The sequence below is a fragment of the Salvia splendens genome, chromosome 1, assembly GCF_004379255.2.
Source record: "Salvia splendens isolate huo1 chromosome 1, SspV2, whole genome shotgun sequence".
Classification (NCBI taxonomy): Eukaryota; Viridiplantae; Streptophyta; class Magnoliopsida; order Lamiales; family Lamiaceae; genus Salvia; species Salvia splendens.
In genome coordinates this window covers 29,618,286-29,634,317 of record NC_056032.1, presented here as the reverse complement: position 1 = coordinate 29,634,317, position 16,032 = coordinate 29,618,286, and the positions used below count along the sequence as shown (strand labels likewise).

The 16,032-nt window shown below is 37.2% G+C and overlaps 1 protein-coding gene across 1 annotated transcript; it reads right to left on the bottom strand.

Moving 5' to 3' along the window:
- LOC121766423 lies at nucleotides 1–588 on the bottom strand. The gene has a single exon (XM_042162739.1). It carries the CDS (start codon nucleotides 586–588, stop codon nucleotides 1–3), a length of 588 nt encoding a protein of 195 aa, XP_042018673.1.
- Nucleotides 589–16,032: the final 15,444 nt, after the last annotated feature.

Here is a 16,032-nt window from a genome sequence, read left to right as displayed (position 1 = left end):
TCAGTAGTCAGATCCACGGCCGACGATCGACAGCAACGCTCTCTTCACCGATCGACCGCCTCCGCCGCCGATCCCGAAGCACATCCTTGACGATCGAAATCCGTCGTCGTCCGCTATATCGTCGAACGACGATCCACAGCTCTTGAATCGCCGCCTCCTACTCACATACGCCGGCGTCGAGAGCGGATCTGAGAAGGACGAGTTCGACGACGACGACCACGAGATCGAGGAGAGAGAGGAGGAGGAGTGAGAAACCGCCGCTGCTCGCTTCGGATTCATCCGCCGCAGAAAGCTGTGGATGAGGAGCTTCGAACTCGATCCGCCGCCGGACGATCTGCTTCCGCCGGTGGTGTAGTACGACGGCGGCGGCGTCAGCGGCGGAATTTGGTTATTTCCGGCGGAATTATGCTTCGGCGTGCCCGGGCGAGTCTCCCAGACGAAGGGGACGGCGCGGGGAGCGTCGCCGTAGTAGACGCGGAAGGAGGATTTGGCGGATTCGCGCGAGAGAAGCTTCGAGAACAATTTGTCGTCGTCCGGTTTGATTTTGAAGGATTTCTGATGGAAATCGTCGCTGCTGAGTGAAGGCATTTCGGAGTAGAGAAGAAATTTAAGTGTTGAGAAAAAAATGATTATGGAGATCTACGTAATGTTTGGGTGCGACAAAATTTAAAATTGGGAATTGATAAAAATATGTATGCTTATATACAAAACGGGAATTAGGGATTTGTGTTGAATGGGGCATCAAGATTTGCGTCAACATCGGACTGTGTTTAAATTGACAAATATCTAAATTTGTAAATATTCTATAAAGTTAACTATGGGTTTTTAGTGAACTTTTGTTTGTTTTTATTTAAAGACTGTTGAAAGATAGAATGTGATTATAATTAGAGCATAATTACTCATATCATTATTATTGGTATTGTTGTTGAAAATCACCAATGATTGGTAAATTTATACTCTAATTGGTAGATACATTTCTTTTGGACATTTAATAAAATTATATTAAGTGAATTAAATAGAAAAATAGAAAGAATAGAGTAGAATGATGAGAGAGAATAAAGCAGAAATATGAAAGAGAATAAAATAAGAGAGATTAAATATATTGTTCTTTGAGGAAAAAAAAGTGATTCAACTATAATAGATAGAACAACCCAAATGGATAAACGACCCAACTATAGTGAAACTTATAGAATAACATTATTTTCAATCTTTACTTTTGATATTTAGAATATCCACATCCGTGCTCTTGCCAAAGAGCATAGATGTGGGCTCGGACCCACTTTTATTCATTTTTTACTCCGTGCTCTTTGGCAAGAACACAACACCCACATCCATGCTCTTCTGCAATGACATGCAAAAGGGTCCCACCATTCTATTATTCAATTTAAATAAAAACATTTCCACAATATTAAAATGCATTAAAAATACTCAAAATACTATTACTAATTACTAAAAAACTAAAAATTACATAATTTAAATCCTAAAAATTTAAAACTATATAATTAAATTCATAAAATTAAAAAAATTCACTACTCGTGGCCTAGTCGAGGAGGAGGGGCGGGGGTAGTGGCGGCGACATAGGCTTCATAGGCGGCACGATATTGTTCATAGTATTTTTGTTCTTCGCGCTCCGCTTCCGCAATGATATCGTTGATATCAATTTTTGAATTTAGAGTGTTTGACTGAGAGAGGAAGATGTAGATGAGTTGTATGAAAAAATATGAATGAGAGATAATTTGATGTGAAAAATGGATGATGAATGTGTGTATTTATAGATGATTTTGGGATTAAATTTTTTTTAAAAAAAATTCAAAAAAATGATAATAAAACGGCTATATTTTTGGGAATCCGAATTTTTTTATGGTATTGTTTTCGATTAAAAAAAAGGAAATGCCGACGGCATTGCCGTTGGCCAATAGAAACACACCTCCCTGCTCAGCGGCACGGACGTGCTCGATGCCGTGCCGTCGGCAAGAGCACAGTGGCGGACAGGGGCATGCCGCGCCGACGGCACGAACGTCGTCCTTCCCCACAAGCACCGATGCGGATGCTCTTAGAGCATCCACAACGGTGGTGGCCCAACCCGCGTCCGCCCGCGCCGGTGGCACGGACGTGTCTCGCCGCGGCCGCCGCCGCGCTCGCGCCGTGCCAGCGAGCAGGACACGTGGCGCGCGGCGATTGGGCAACGACATAGCCGTTGCCTTTGAATTTTTTAATTAAAAATTAGTTTTTAATTAAAAAACCGATTAAAAATAAAAAAAATTCACTTGCCAAAAAAAATATCCGTTTATTACCGTTCTCATCTTCATTCTCCCATATCCATTTTCATCTTCATTCTCTCATACCCAACAACATAACAATGTCTGGCCAAGGCGATGACCACCCGCCCTCTCACGGTTGGAACCCCGAATGGTTCGGTTCACAACCGTTTCCTAGTCCGGAAACGGAATATTCGGCCCCTCCTCAAACCCAAGATTCGGGCGTTCCGGGTGGCTACCGGCCATATCCAATCGACGACGAAGGTGCCTCCGAAGGGCGATACGGGTGGACACCGGAGCCTAGGCCGACCGCCTCCTCCTACTCGCGGTGTCCGCACACCGTACACTCCAGCGGAGATGGATAAATTGTTCAAGGCGTACTTGGAAATCTCCGAAGATGCGGTGGTTGGCACGAACCAATCCGACGATCACTTTTGGTGGCGCGTCTCTCGCCGGTACAATGAAAACCGGCCGCCGTGAATTTTGTAATTTTTAATTTTTAGGAGTTTAATTATGTAATTTTTAATTTTTAGTATTTTAATTATGTAATTTTTAATTTTTAGGATTTTAATTATGTCTTTTTTATTTTATTTGTAATTTGTAATATTTATTGTGGTTTTTTAATGAATTTTATTATTATGGAAATGTTTTTGTTTAATTGAATTGTGTTCGTCCTTGCGGAAGAGCACATCTGTGGGTGTTGTGCTCTTGCTAGAGAGCATGCATGAATAGTGGCATTGGGCCCACAACCGTGCTCGCTGGCAAGAGCACGGTTGTGGATGCTCTTATAATCCTTTGTCCCACGTGTTTATGTATTCCATATATTTCACCATCTTCATTAGTATCTTAGAAGCATTTATTATGAAATAAAATTTTTGTTTTATATTATGGACCATGATCATTATTTATTACAAAGTTTTTTTTTATAAAATCATGCTATACCATAAAAATTAGAAAACTAATCATCCAAACAACCATTTATAAACTAAAGGAGTATAAAAATTAAAATTATAAACCCTAACATGGATTAATGAATCCAGGCTAATAATCTAAAGTTTATAGTACTAAAAAGTAAAAGTAGGACAGACGAAGACCAAAAACAAAACAAGAAGAGTATCTCAAGTGGTTATCAGATTTTAATTGTTGTTGAATCGAGCACAAACTAGTTTTAAGCAATGAATACATATCTTGGAAGCTGTGTGTATTAATTATCAGTTGAATTCAACATACAAGTTGCTGCCACCTTAAGTAAGGCCCTAATTAATTCACCTTCAAACGCTAATAGATTAAAGACTAAACTTTCAATTTCAATTCTGAAAAATGAGGTTTGCAGTTTTTAGGTCCCTGAATTTGAAAAAAATATCAGAACAAATCTCTAGAAAATCATTAATATTATTTCATGTCATTTTCAAGTTTTTTCCTATGATGATCTAAATTAGTTGAGGGCATAATTAACTTAAATTAATTAGTATTTTTTTTAATTCAAATATAATATCTAAAGTTTACATGTAATTTTTTATAACAAAAATTATTACTTGCATGCGGTTATATATTTTAATTAGATGTATAATTAATACATTTAAAAATAATAATAATGATAATTATTGTTGTTATTTTTATTATTATATAAAATAATATACGGAGTACATGATACAGTATTATTCAATAAAATATTTGTAGTGAACATAGAACACACAATGCAAACACATAACACATAAACTTGTCCGAAAAACATAAATATATAAAAGAAATATAATACTAATATATAATACTCGTAATCAAAAGTAAACAAATATTCTATGAAATGTCTATTGACTTAACTTCATTTAACCAAATAATATCCGCAAGTGTACGGGGTTATCGTAGCAAATAGCAAGTAAGAGTATATCGTATCCCACAGAGACAATTAAGTATAAACCTAAGTACCACGAACAAATTTCAACTACTATCCATATGATCAAGAATTTTGGTTTTGAAACTAACAACTACTAAAACCATATAAATTCAGAGATTGAAATAAAGCACTTAAGCAAGAACAATTAAGCAAGTTGTAGAAAATGATAGAGAAAAATGCAGAATTCAAGGATCCGATGCACAACTCATAGCCTAACTCAATTGAAACCTATTTACCATTTAAAGTCTCCAGAATTGTTGAATCAATCACAATTGTAGATTAAACCCCCTCCCGATGTGATAAATCTATAGATTATGTGTAATAATTGAAGTCTCATTCTAATTCTTAAACCTAACTCCCAACAGTTTGATTAGATTAAAGATCCCACTGAGAATCTCAACTCTCCCAAGTTTTATTGAATTAAGGTGTGAATTATTCCTCTTTCAAGATTAAATATTTCATCTCCCGATTACTCTAAGAAACTCTAACACTCTCAATTGGTGATCATGCAATTGATAGGAAAAAGTACAAGAATAATTCAAACAATTGCAAGTGCAAGATAAAAACGAAGTCAATTGGATTAAAACTATGAATCAATGCATCTTCACCAAGAATTCTACATGAAACGTTTAGCTATTTATGTTCATGGTAGAAAACAAATAAAAACTAAGAAAATCAATGGGAAACATGATACGAATTACAATTGGCGGAGGAATTGAAGCTTGAATCTTCAATCTTCTTCCAAGAGTTCTTCAGAGAGGGAGAGTGTGTGTTTGACGGCCAATAGAGAGTTAGTAGAATTGACCTAAATCTTCCTTCTTATTCCCCTTCTAAAAACCGCGTTTAAGCTTTGAAAAACGCTAGCTTGACGGACCCAGCGGTTGGAATTAATCCACAGGAAAATCACCCGGCCGGGTGAAACTTTCTGGAATTCGCCATGCTTTGGCAGACTACCCGGCCGGGTACAATTATTGTACTGGAAATTCACCCGGCCGGGTGGGACTTGTTCTCCACTTTCTGGAATTCATCAAGGCTTGTGATGGCACCCGGCCAGGTACAATTATTCACAGTTTATTCACCCGGCCGGGTGGACTCCTTTTTCTCCCAATTTCGCCTATTTTTGCCTAAAGCACGCGACAAACACGTGAACTCCAAAACATATATTAATCGGCTGGAAATAACCATTTTGAGCACAAAAACTCAACAATTATGCACATCAACATACCAATCACAACCCTAAAAATATGAGTTTGCCATCTATGCCAATTTTTGAGTTTTTTAATATATCAAACAAAAAATTATTAAATATTACTTAGTTTTACCAAATAAATTAATTAAAAAAATGAATTATAACTTTTAACAATTCTATGAAATTCTAATGAAAATACAATTATAAATTTGTTGTACCAAGACATATTTAAATTGTACCAAAGGCATATTTAATATTTTAATACGAGTAGATGCAAGAAATTATTATACTCTTAACATAGTCATCCGCCAAAGCCGACAAATTTACATTAATTTAGGAATATTTGACTTTTGGGATGACATCCAACTATCCGTATATTAGAGTTTAAACTTCACTTTGAAATTAATGTTTATAATCCTATAGCTGGAATGACATCATTAGTTTAGAATAGATAATTATTTCATATATATTCATCTCATAATTACAATAATTCAACTTATTTTCCATTTATTTATATTCTCCGTCCCAACTTATTTGCTTAATATTCATTTTAAGTTATCCCAAGTTATTTATTTTATTTACTTTTTTGGCAAAAAAATTATCATCTCTCTTCACTTAATTTTTTTTTATCAAAAAGAACAGTATCAAGTTATCGACTAGCTTGAGACGATGGGGAGTACAATTTATTAGGCTGCTTTACTTGGTCAGCTACATTTAGAAGCGAAATTAATCAGCTACATTTAATTTGGACGCGAAATTGATGAAATTTGAATACATAATATTATAATAATGAAAGTTAATTGGATGTATCTTATATTAAGGGTATTCGCCTATAAATTTCTTAACTTTTGTCAAATTTTTATCTTGCATATCAACTTTAAAACACTCCTAAAGTTACTAAATTATCAATGTATTCTGATTTTATAACTAATTAAAATTCCGATAATTACATAGCTTTATAACTTGCTTAGCACAGTGAAACTTGCATGGCATTTTGATGAAAGAGTGAACTACATAAAAAGTCTCGAACGTTTCCATTTGTGACACTGCAGATCCCTAACAAAAAAATATATCACCACAAGACTCGAACCTTAAACATAATCACATATCTTGTATTTGTAGCCAATTTTCAGACCAAAATACCCAAATGCCTTGAAGGGCATTTCAGTCATATTACCGCAACTTGCAGACCTACTCTGCACACACCTACATGACTTGCAGACATTAGCCAGATACTTTTGTCAAATCAAAGTTGATCTTTCCCAAGCTGTGTACTTCCCTATATATTTTAAGGGTTTGAAATTCATTTATCTTCTCTCACTTCAATTCATCCTCCCATTTTCTTTCTAATGCGTGTGCTCCATAGCGTCGTATACTCAGTTTTCAATTCATTCTCTATAGCTGAGCTTGAGATCGCAATTTAGGTAACTTGCACTCTGACCGATTTGGGTAGATTTTGTAGCTGAATTTGGGTGGATTTTGCAGCTGAATTTGGTTGTATTCAATTTAGGGTTTATGTGTGTTAGGCTGTGTTCAATTTAGGGTTGATTTCGTAGCTGAATTTGAGTGGATTTTACAGCTGAATTTGGTTGTATTCAATTTAGGGTTTATGTGTGTTAGGCTGTGTCGTGCAATTTTTTGGGGATTTCATTTCATAAATAATGACGTATAAGTTTTTAATATGTTTTGGGTTTTAATTTTCAATTCAGGTCCTTGTTGCAATGTCTTCTTCTAGTTCTCAATCGTTCGGGTCAAGTTTCAATTGGGATTGGCCTCGTCCACAGATTGTGAACTGTAATCATGATCTTGAGGCTGAGCTAGTGATATCTAGGACGGCTGCTAATCCTGATCGACGTTACTATCGTTGTCCAATATGGAAGGAAGATGATTGCAGATTCTTTCATTGGTTTGATGCGGGTCTATCGCCAAGCCAAGACACTTACTTTCAAAGAATCAAGCTCGAACGAGACAAGTTTGAAGAACAACTCCGATGCAGGAATATTATGGAAGGTGTTCTTGAAGATAAATTGTGCATGAAAAGTGACGAATGTGAAGATCTGAAGTTAAAATTGAGCATGAAGACTGAGGAGTGTGTACGTCTTAATTTAGAAATTGTTAAAACCACCAAAATGTCCCGAAATATGAAGATTGTAATATTGTTGTTATGCGTTGTAATTATTTTCATAATCTAATGGTAACACTTTTCTTCTTCAATCAATAAGAGGAGATTTTTTAATACTAAACCTTTGAAGTTCCACTGTAAGTATAAGGGGTAAATAAGTGACACTTTAATTATTGTACATGAATGAAGTTTTACAATCACGAATGAAGTTCTTGAATGAAGTTTTATAATCACGAATGAAGTACCTTAAATACAATAGGTACATTAAACTAACACTCTGAAGTTTTATAATCACGAATGAAGTACCCATGTTTTGGTGAAATACCACCCTACGTACAAAACTTTTTGTTGAATAACACCCGACGTACAAAACTTTTTGTGAAATAACACCCTACGTACAAAGTTAAAATATGCAGTACTCAATTAATAAAATACGTATAGGTAGTTATCAGCAAACAACAAGGGCATTCCCATAAACCATACACAAAAGTATAGTCATAAAATACAAAACAAAAAATGCAGTTAACTACAACTACATACAAGAGCCTACTCATAAAGCATAGACAAAAACATATTCATAATTTTGACAAAAAAGGCAGTTAACTACATACAAGGGCCTTCCCATAATGATCCCTAACAAACATAGTCATAATATAATATCTGCATAATGTTTGACAAAAAAAGGCTTCAAGACACTAACAAAAACCAACACCATTGTTTAGACTTTTCAGGTTCCCAAACTTGATCACCGCGATTATTCAATCCTGATCCCCGCGACGGCCACAGCGTTGCGACTGAGTCCTGGTCCGACGTGTGCTAGCCTTTGGACCAGTGGGATTGGTCTACAACAAACAACAAACCGGTCAAATTGACTGCCAATGGTTAGGAAATGAAAAGTGAAAATTGATACCGAATACTACCTCTTGGTTTAGCCGGATAGACCGACGTGTGCTAGGTCGTCCCCGACGAGGTAGATTGGTCTGTAACAAACAAACCATTAAAATGCAGGCCAACGGGTAGGGAATTCATATAATCATACTGAATATTACCTCTTGATTTTGAAACACGTTAGACGACTCAGCCCTGTCACCGCTATTCCTCATGGGTGGCTCACTGGGCTGTGAACTCTGTCCAACTTCGGTTCGAGCATCTACACGGGGATCATTGGTGCATGTTCTCCTGTTATGACCATCTTGTCCGCACCGACGACATCTAAGTACAAAGGTTTGTCGTAGTGACTTAGATACATTCTCATGATGACAAACCTGGGGCTCTTCACGCCTCAGTTTCTTTGGTCGTCCACGCTGTCGCTTTGTCCTCGGGGGTGCCAGTTCAAATGCAACGTCAGAAGTCTTGGGCCAATTATCCATCCCATTGATTGTGTACAAGACATTCTCGTACAGAATCAACATTGTGGACCGTAAATAATAGCGGAAGACATAGTCTGATACATCCTTCTCATTCTTGTTGATTGTAGCGATGGCATGAGTTCACGGGATCCCAGTCAGTTGCCATGATCTGCACGAGCAAGTAAATTCACGCATGTTCACTACATACTGGCCTGACTGTCCCGACACTTGGTACGAATCCTCTCCATTCCATGTTGATCTTCAGGAAGAAGCCCTCACGTACAACTTATCCACAATCTCTTTGATAACAGGCGGTAGTGCGTGATCGTATGACTTGATCCACTGGCATCTAATCTGAATCTCTTTGATAATGGCCAACTCTTGAGCAATTGCTATCTTCGAATTAAAGGTCTCGCATATATTGTTGAGGATAACATCACAACAAACACGTGAAGAGAAATATGCCTTCACCAAATTTTCTTTTGGAACAACACCGAGTAGGTATTGATGTGCTTGGGGATATATAATCCGCAACGCATCCATCCGCTCCACATACTGTTCGTGGGTTGTACTCGAAGCAAGCTCCCATAATATTTCCTTAAAATTCTCCCCGATGAATCTCTTCTTGAAGTTGTTGTATATGTGCTGAACACAGAAGCGATGCTCGCTCTATGGGAAATCCTCAAGGATGACTTTTGTAAGACCCTACCAAATTCATGTAACACAATACCCATTAGCACATGTATAAGCCACAACACAAAATCTATAATCACAATCAAACTATTAATCTATAGGTCAAATCACAACTAAAGTATTATTATTTAAAAAATCACAATTACAGTATACACTTTTTACGAAAATCGCATTACTCGTACCTTTTGCTGATCAGACATGAAGACGTATCTTGGGGCATTCTCATGTATGTGAAGGTCCTCTGATAGGTAGGTGAGAAACCATTTCCACTGATCATAGCTATCTGCCTCAGTCACCGCCCACGCAATAGGCCACCAACCGTTGTTTGGATCAATTCCCATGGCCGTCATAAGTTGGCCTCTGTACATACCTCTCAAGAAACAAGCATCCAAGAAGATAATTGGATGGCAAAAATGCATCCAACCATTTTTCAAAGGCCCGAGGCAACAATAAAACCTCAAGAATCTTGGGCCTACAGCTTCAGGATCCCTGAAGTTCTCGTAGTGTATATGCACACTCGAATCAAGGTGTGTCCGTTCCAATTCAGATTTGAAGTAGAACAATCTCCGGTATTGGAGTCCCGCCTTGCCAAAGATACCTTCTAATGCACTGTCTCTTGCGCGATATGCCTTCATCCTACCAACTTTCAGCCCGAACTCCTCATCCACACACTGCCGAATAGCTGCTAATGGAATGTGAGGATTCGCTTTGATTTTCTCCATGTAACGCTCAGCTAGCCACTTGGACGTAAGCCATCTCAGATCCAACACTTGCGAGCACGTGTGAGCATGATCTCTCTGCATATTCATTACCACATAATCGGTATTGTTGTGGGTTTCGATCTTTCTTGCATACACATACCATTCGCATGCCTTGCCTTTACAAATGGCACGAAGTCTCTTGCCATCATTTTTGGATACATGTACACGTCGTCTGGTCATTATCGCGTATTGGCGAATGACCTGATAGGAGAAATCTCGATCCTTAAAAATATCACCAGGCTTCCAAACTGGAAGATCAATGGTCAGCTTGAATGGGGTCTACTTTATACCCATTCTACGCAACCCCTCCAAATCCTCTAGATCTTGTAGCTCATCCACTGGTTCTTGCTCGTATAGTGGGTTTGTATCCGACGAGTTCCTTTTTTCCACAACAGGGGAATATTTTCGCCTTTTCTTGGACCCTCTGCTGCCTTCACCAGTCTGCTGTCCAGACCCTTGTGGTTCGGTCTCCGGCTCCGCACTCCACTGTTGTCCCGCTTCCTATTCCGGTTGTTGTTGCCGACATAACGACTGGTAGTATGAGGTAAAGAACTGTTCATCTCGACACATGTTGGCCAACGAGATAAAATGGCCGACCTCATCAGCATCATCATCTTCAGTCGTATATCCCTCATTATGAAGATGACATCCGAGACAATTTTGACGAGCTACCTCCTCGTCCCTCTTTCTCTGAGCACGAGCATCTTCTAAACTCTTTGTAAGATATTGCTCGAACTCAACATCCCTATCATACCAACCAATCATCAAAGGCTTACTCCGGTGCCCTTGCAACTGATCCCCCTGCCTCCTCTTCGTTTTGGGTTTTTGCTTTGCCACATTTGGCTCGGTTTCTTCAATCTCTTCAATAATGACTCTTGGGGGTTTCGACGCCCTGAATCTGAGAAGCTCTTGCACTTCCTCTTTCATCTTTTTCAGTATTGCGGCAACCCAGGTTATCTCCACAACGTAAATGTGAACTAACTTTGTCGTAGTAGCCGCCACTTTGAGGAAATCCTTTAGATGTGTATCCTCAACAATGGGCATCAAAGGGCCGCCTATTAAAACCCCCTCGCAGTCATGACTGTACTTTGGATCACAATAATAGAACTCACATATCATCTTCCTATCATACTTCAACTTTAACACCATACTTGAGAGGTCTATGAGCTCAAATTGGTTTATGTTACATGAATCGAAGAATGTCAAATACCCACCAACATACTTTTTCTCATCTTTGGTAAAGAAGAATGAACCTCCATGATGGAAAGCAACTGAAAACTTTCTAAGTTTTTTCCCTGTTAAGGAAAACAAAAATCGGGCAATCAAAAATCAAACCAAAACATCAAAAAAAATTCACAAAAAAATCAATTTCTGGAGCCCTAAATCACAAACTGAGGATTGAAAATCATTTTCTATCACTGAAAGCCCAATGTACGGATGTAATTAAAAACATAACTTACTATATTCATCTTCGGGGACGAAAAAATCCAGGCGAGGATCTCGGAAATCCCAGGTTTCTTCATCCACATCTATGACCTCCGGGGCATGTCTCAGTGGTCGTCGTGGTGGTGGCGATGGCGGTGGTGTGGGTTCCTTTTTATGACCCTAATGCCCTTTTAGGGCTGAAGGGTCTTTTAGTCAGAAAAAACATAATATGTGATTATGTTTAAGGTTAGAGTCTTGTGGCGATATTTTTTTTGTTAGAGACCTGCAATGTCACAACTGGGAACGTTAGAGACTTTTTATGTAGTTCACTCTTGATGAAATTATGGGGAAATTTAATCTAAAATACCTGACATACAACACTGCACCATTAATTACATGGAAAAATTCATAACATGACTTTAAAATCAAAATAATACAAATGAAAATATAATTATTTATAATTTGCGCATAACCTATTTCTTATATCAAAGTAATAAAAAAGAATACCCAATCCTAAATTCCTAATTCCCATAGCTTTATTTAATGAGTACATTTAAGGAATGGTTGCGAATAAAAATCTTGAAAAAGCTGTGAATGCGTGAAAATCCATTAAACTGAATGTGTAATAGGATATCTAATATCTATGCATAGATGCACTTAGGCGTGCACAAACCGAACCGGTCCGGCGGTTAACCGCCAGTTCGGGCCCGCCGGTTCATGAACCGGAACCGGAACCGGGACCGGAACCGGCGGTTTGAACCGTCCGGCGGGTTGCCAGTTCCAACGGGCCGGTTCAGGGTCGAAGGATGCGTGAACCGTGAACCGGCGGTTCAACGGTTCAAACCGCCGGTTCAGGGTCGGCGAAATCGTGAACCGTGAACCGACGGTTCGGCGGTTTGAACCGCCGGTTCAACCGAATTTAAAAAAAATATATCTATAAAAATTAATTTTTATATTTAAAATCAATTTTTACAAACAAATGAATACAAAAAATTCGTAATAACCCATATATTTGATGGGTTTGCGAATTTATGAAACCATTCTTGGTTGTTTCTCTTTTATAGAGACATCCTTGAATGTTTTATGTTCCACTTTCGATGTGAGACAAAATCATTCTTGGTTGTTTCTCTTTTATAGAGACATCCTTGAATATTTTATGTTCCACTTTCGATGTGGGACAAAATCATTCTTGGTTGTTTCTCTTTTATAGAGACATCCTTGAATGTTTTATGTTCCACTTTCGATGTGGGACAAAATATGTTGAATTACTTTCTTTTATAACTACATGTTTAGAGGATTCATTCATCTTTTTCCAATGTGGGATACAAAACTTTCTTTTGTCTTCTACTTTTCTTCATGTTTTGTATTATTATTTATTAGTTAACATATACATAAATTTATAAACATAAGCAAATCATTAATGATAAATAAAATATGAAGTAGTGTTTATTAATTTTTGTAAATAAAATATATTCATTATAAGTTGAAATACACTCTCTATAATTCAATACACTATAATTCAAGTAGTGTTTTCCCTATAATTCAATACACTTTCTTCCAATTTAAATGCTCAAGTCCAATATTAAGTATTGATATTTTAAAAATTAAAAGGTTTAACTTTAAGTAGTGTTTATTAATTTTTGTAAATAAAATATATTCATTATATGTTGTAATTTTTAGTCTTATTCAAATTTATTATCAATAAAATTGTAATTTTCACCTTATTGTTTGAAATTTATTTAAGCACATTTTAAACATAATAAAGACTAAAAAGACAAAAAACAAAACTCCATACTTAAAGTTGGATTTGATTTTTAAAATGCCAATACTTGGATGAGAGTATATGGATTTTATTTAATTTAGAAGATAGTATATTGAATTATTCTCTTTTATAGTTACACATTTTGGATGTGTTACTCTTTATTTCAATGTGGATAAAAGTCTTTATTTATAAGTATATTATAGATCGTCCATCATTCTTCGTCTACATTAATACTCTATCTTCTATTATTATAATTTAACAACAAATATTATTACATAAACTATTATTCATTAGTTATTTATCATTAATGATTTGCTTAGGTTTATAAATTTATGTATATGTTAACTAATAAATAATATTATACATATTGAAAGAATAATTCTTATACAAATTGTATAGACCTAACAATAATTATTATACAAATAAATATTTTCTATATACAAATCATATTTCTCAATAATTCTTTATTTTTATCAATCAAGAATATATTTGAATAATAATTTTGTTTATATATATTATACAAAACATGAAGAAAAGTAGAAGATAAAAGAAAGTTTTGTATCCCACATTGGAAAAAGATGAATGAATGCTCTAAACATGTAGTTATAAAAGAAAATACTTCAACATATTTTGTCCCACATCGAAAGTGAAACATAAAACATTCAAGGATGTCTCTATAAAAGAGAAACAACGAAGAATGATTTTGTCCCACATCGAAAGTGAAACATAAAACATTCAAGGATGTCTCTATAAAAATGAAACAACCAAGAATGATTTTGTCCCACATCGAAAGTGAAACATAAAACATTCAAGGATATCTCTATAAAAAAGAAACAACCAAGAATGGTTTCATAAATTCACAAGCCCATCAAATATCTGTGGGCTATTATGAATTTCTTGTATTCATTTATTAGTAAAAATTGTTTTTAAGTATAAAATTCAATTTTTATAAATAAAAAGTTTTTTTAAAAATTTTCAGTTGAACCGCCGGTTCAAACCGGCGAACCGCCGGTTCATGCCAAAAACCGGCGGTTTTGAACCGCCTCGTGAACCGGCGGTTTTTGAACCGAAACCGCCGGGACCCTTGGCGGGCCGGTTCCAGTTCATGCATATGATGAACCGTGAACCGCCGGTTCATGAACCGGAACCGGCGGTTCGGAACCGTTGTGCATGCCTAGATGCACTGAATAAATTTAAGATCATACATCAAAATCTTATTTTTTGTGTAGAAATTTTCTCCAGTTATACCGTAAATCTAAACGAATTATTGTGTTTTTTATAGAATAATACTCCCTTCGTCCCAACTAAGTTGAATCACATTCCTTTTTGGGATGTCCCAACAAAGTTGAGTCATTCTTTTTTTTTTAATAAAAAACAAAACATTCAAAATCATTCTTACTTTATTCCATCATCTACTTTACTTTCTCTTTATCTTTTCTATTTTATTCTTTTCTCCTACTTTTCAACACAATTTCTTAATCTTCGTGCGTGTCCAAAAGTTATGTCTCAAATTAGTTGGGACGGAGGGAGCACTAAGAGCATCTGCAACGGTGGACGGACGCCGTCCGTCCGTCCGTCTAGCGGCACGGAGGAGGTCGTCCGCTGCTGCGCTCGCGCCGCTGGCACGGCGCTGCTCGATGCATCGAGCACGTCCGTGCCAGCGAGCAGGTGACGTGGCAGCATGCGATTGGGCAACGACATAGCCGTTGCCTTTGAATATTTTTATTTTTTTTAAAAAAATTCGGTATTAAATTTTAAAAATCGATAAAAAATAAAAAAAATATTTTACAAATCCCAAAAATATGGCCGTTTTTTAGCTCATTTTTTATTTTTTTATTTTTTTCCCCCAAAATCATCTATAAATACACACATTCATCATCCATTTATCACATCAAATCATCTCTCATTCATCTCGCATTCATAATTCTCTTACATACTATCTACACCTTCATCTCTCACTCAAAACCTCAAATGGATTCACCCATGTTATGGCAGAAGCGGAGCGCAAAGAACAAGAATACTACGAACAACAACGTGCCGCTTACGAAGCATATGTCGCGGGGAATAGCCCCGCTCCTCCTCCTCAACGAACTAAATCAACTCGCCGCTACATCCATCGTGACTGGGTGGGAGGCCACGAAAGGCTCGTTGCCGACTACTTTGCCGACCAACCGCGGTTTCCGGCAGATTACTTCAGGCGCCATTTTAGCATGTCAAAGCGCTTGTTTATGCGAATTGTCAACACATTGTCCGCACGTGTTGAATTCTTCCAAACAGGTCCAGGTGCAGTCGGCCGGCAAAGTATCACACTGTTGCAGAAGTGTACGTGTGCCATCCGACAACTCTCTACTGGGCAAACGGCCGACCTCTTTTACGAGTATTTGCATATCGGTGAGTCCACTAGAATCCTTTGTCTAAAAAATTTTTGCGAGGGCGTTCGTTCAGCTTTCGGTGATGAATTCCTTCGGGTACCCACCACCGATGATTGCCAACGGTTGCTTCGTCTTCACGAATCAGTCCATGGCTTTCCCGGAATGCTTGGCAGCATTGACTGCATGCATTGGAGGTGGAAGAATTTC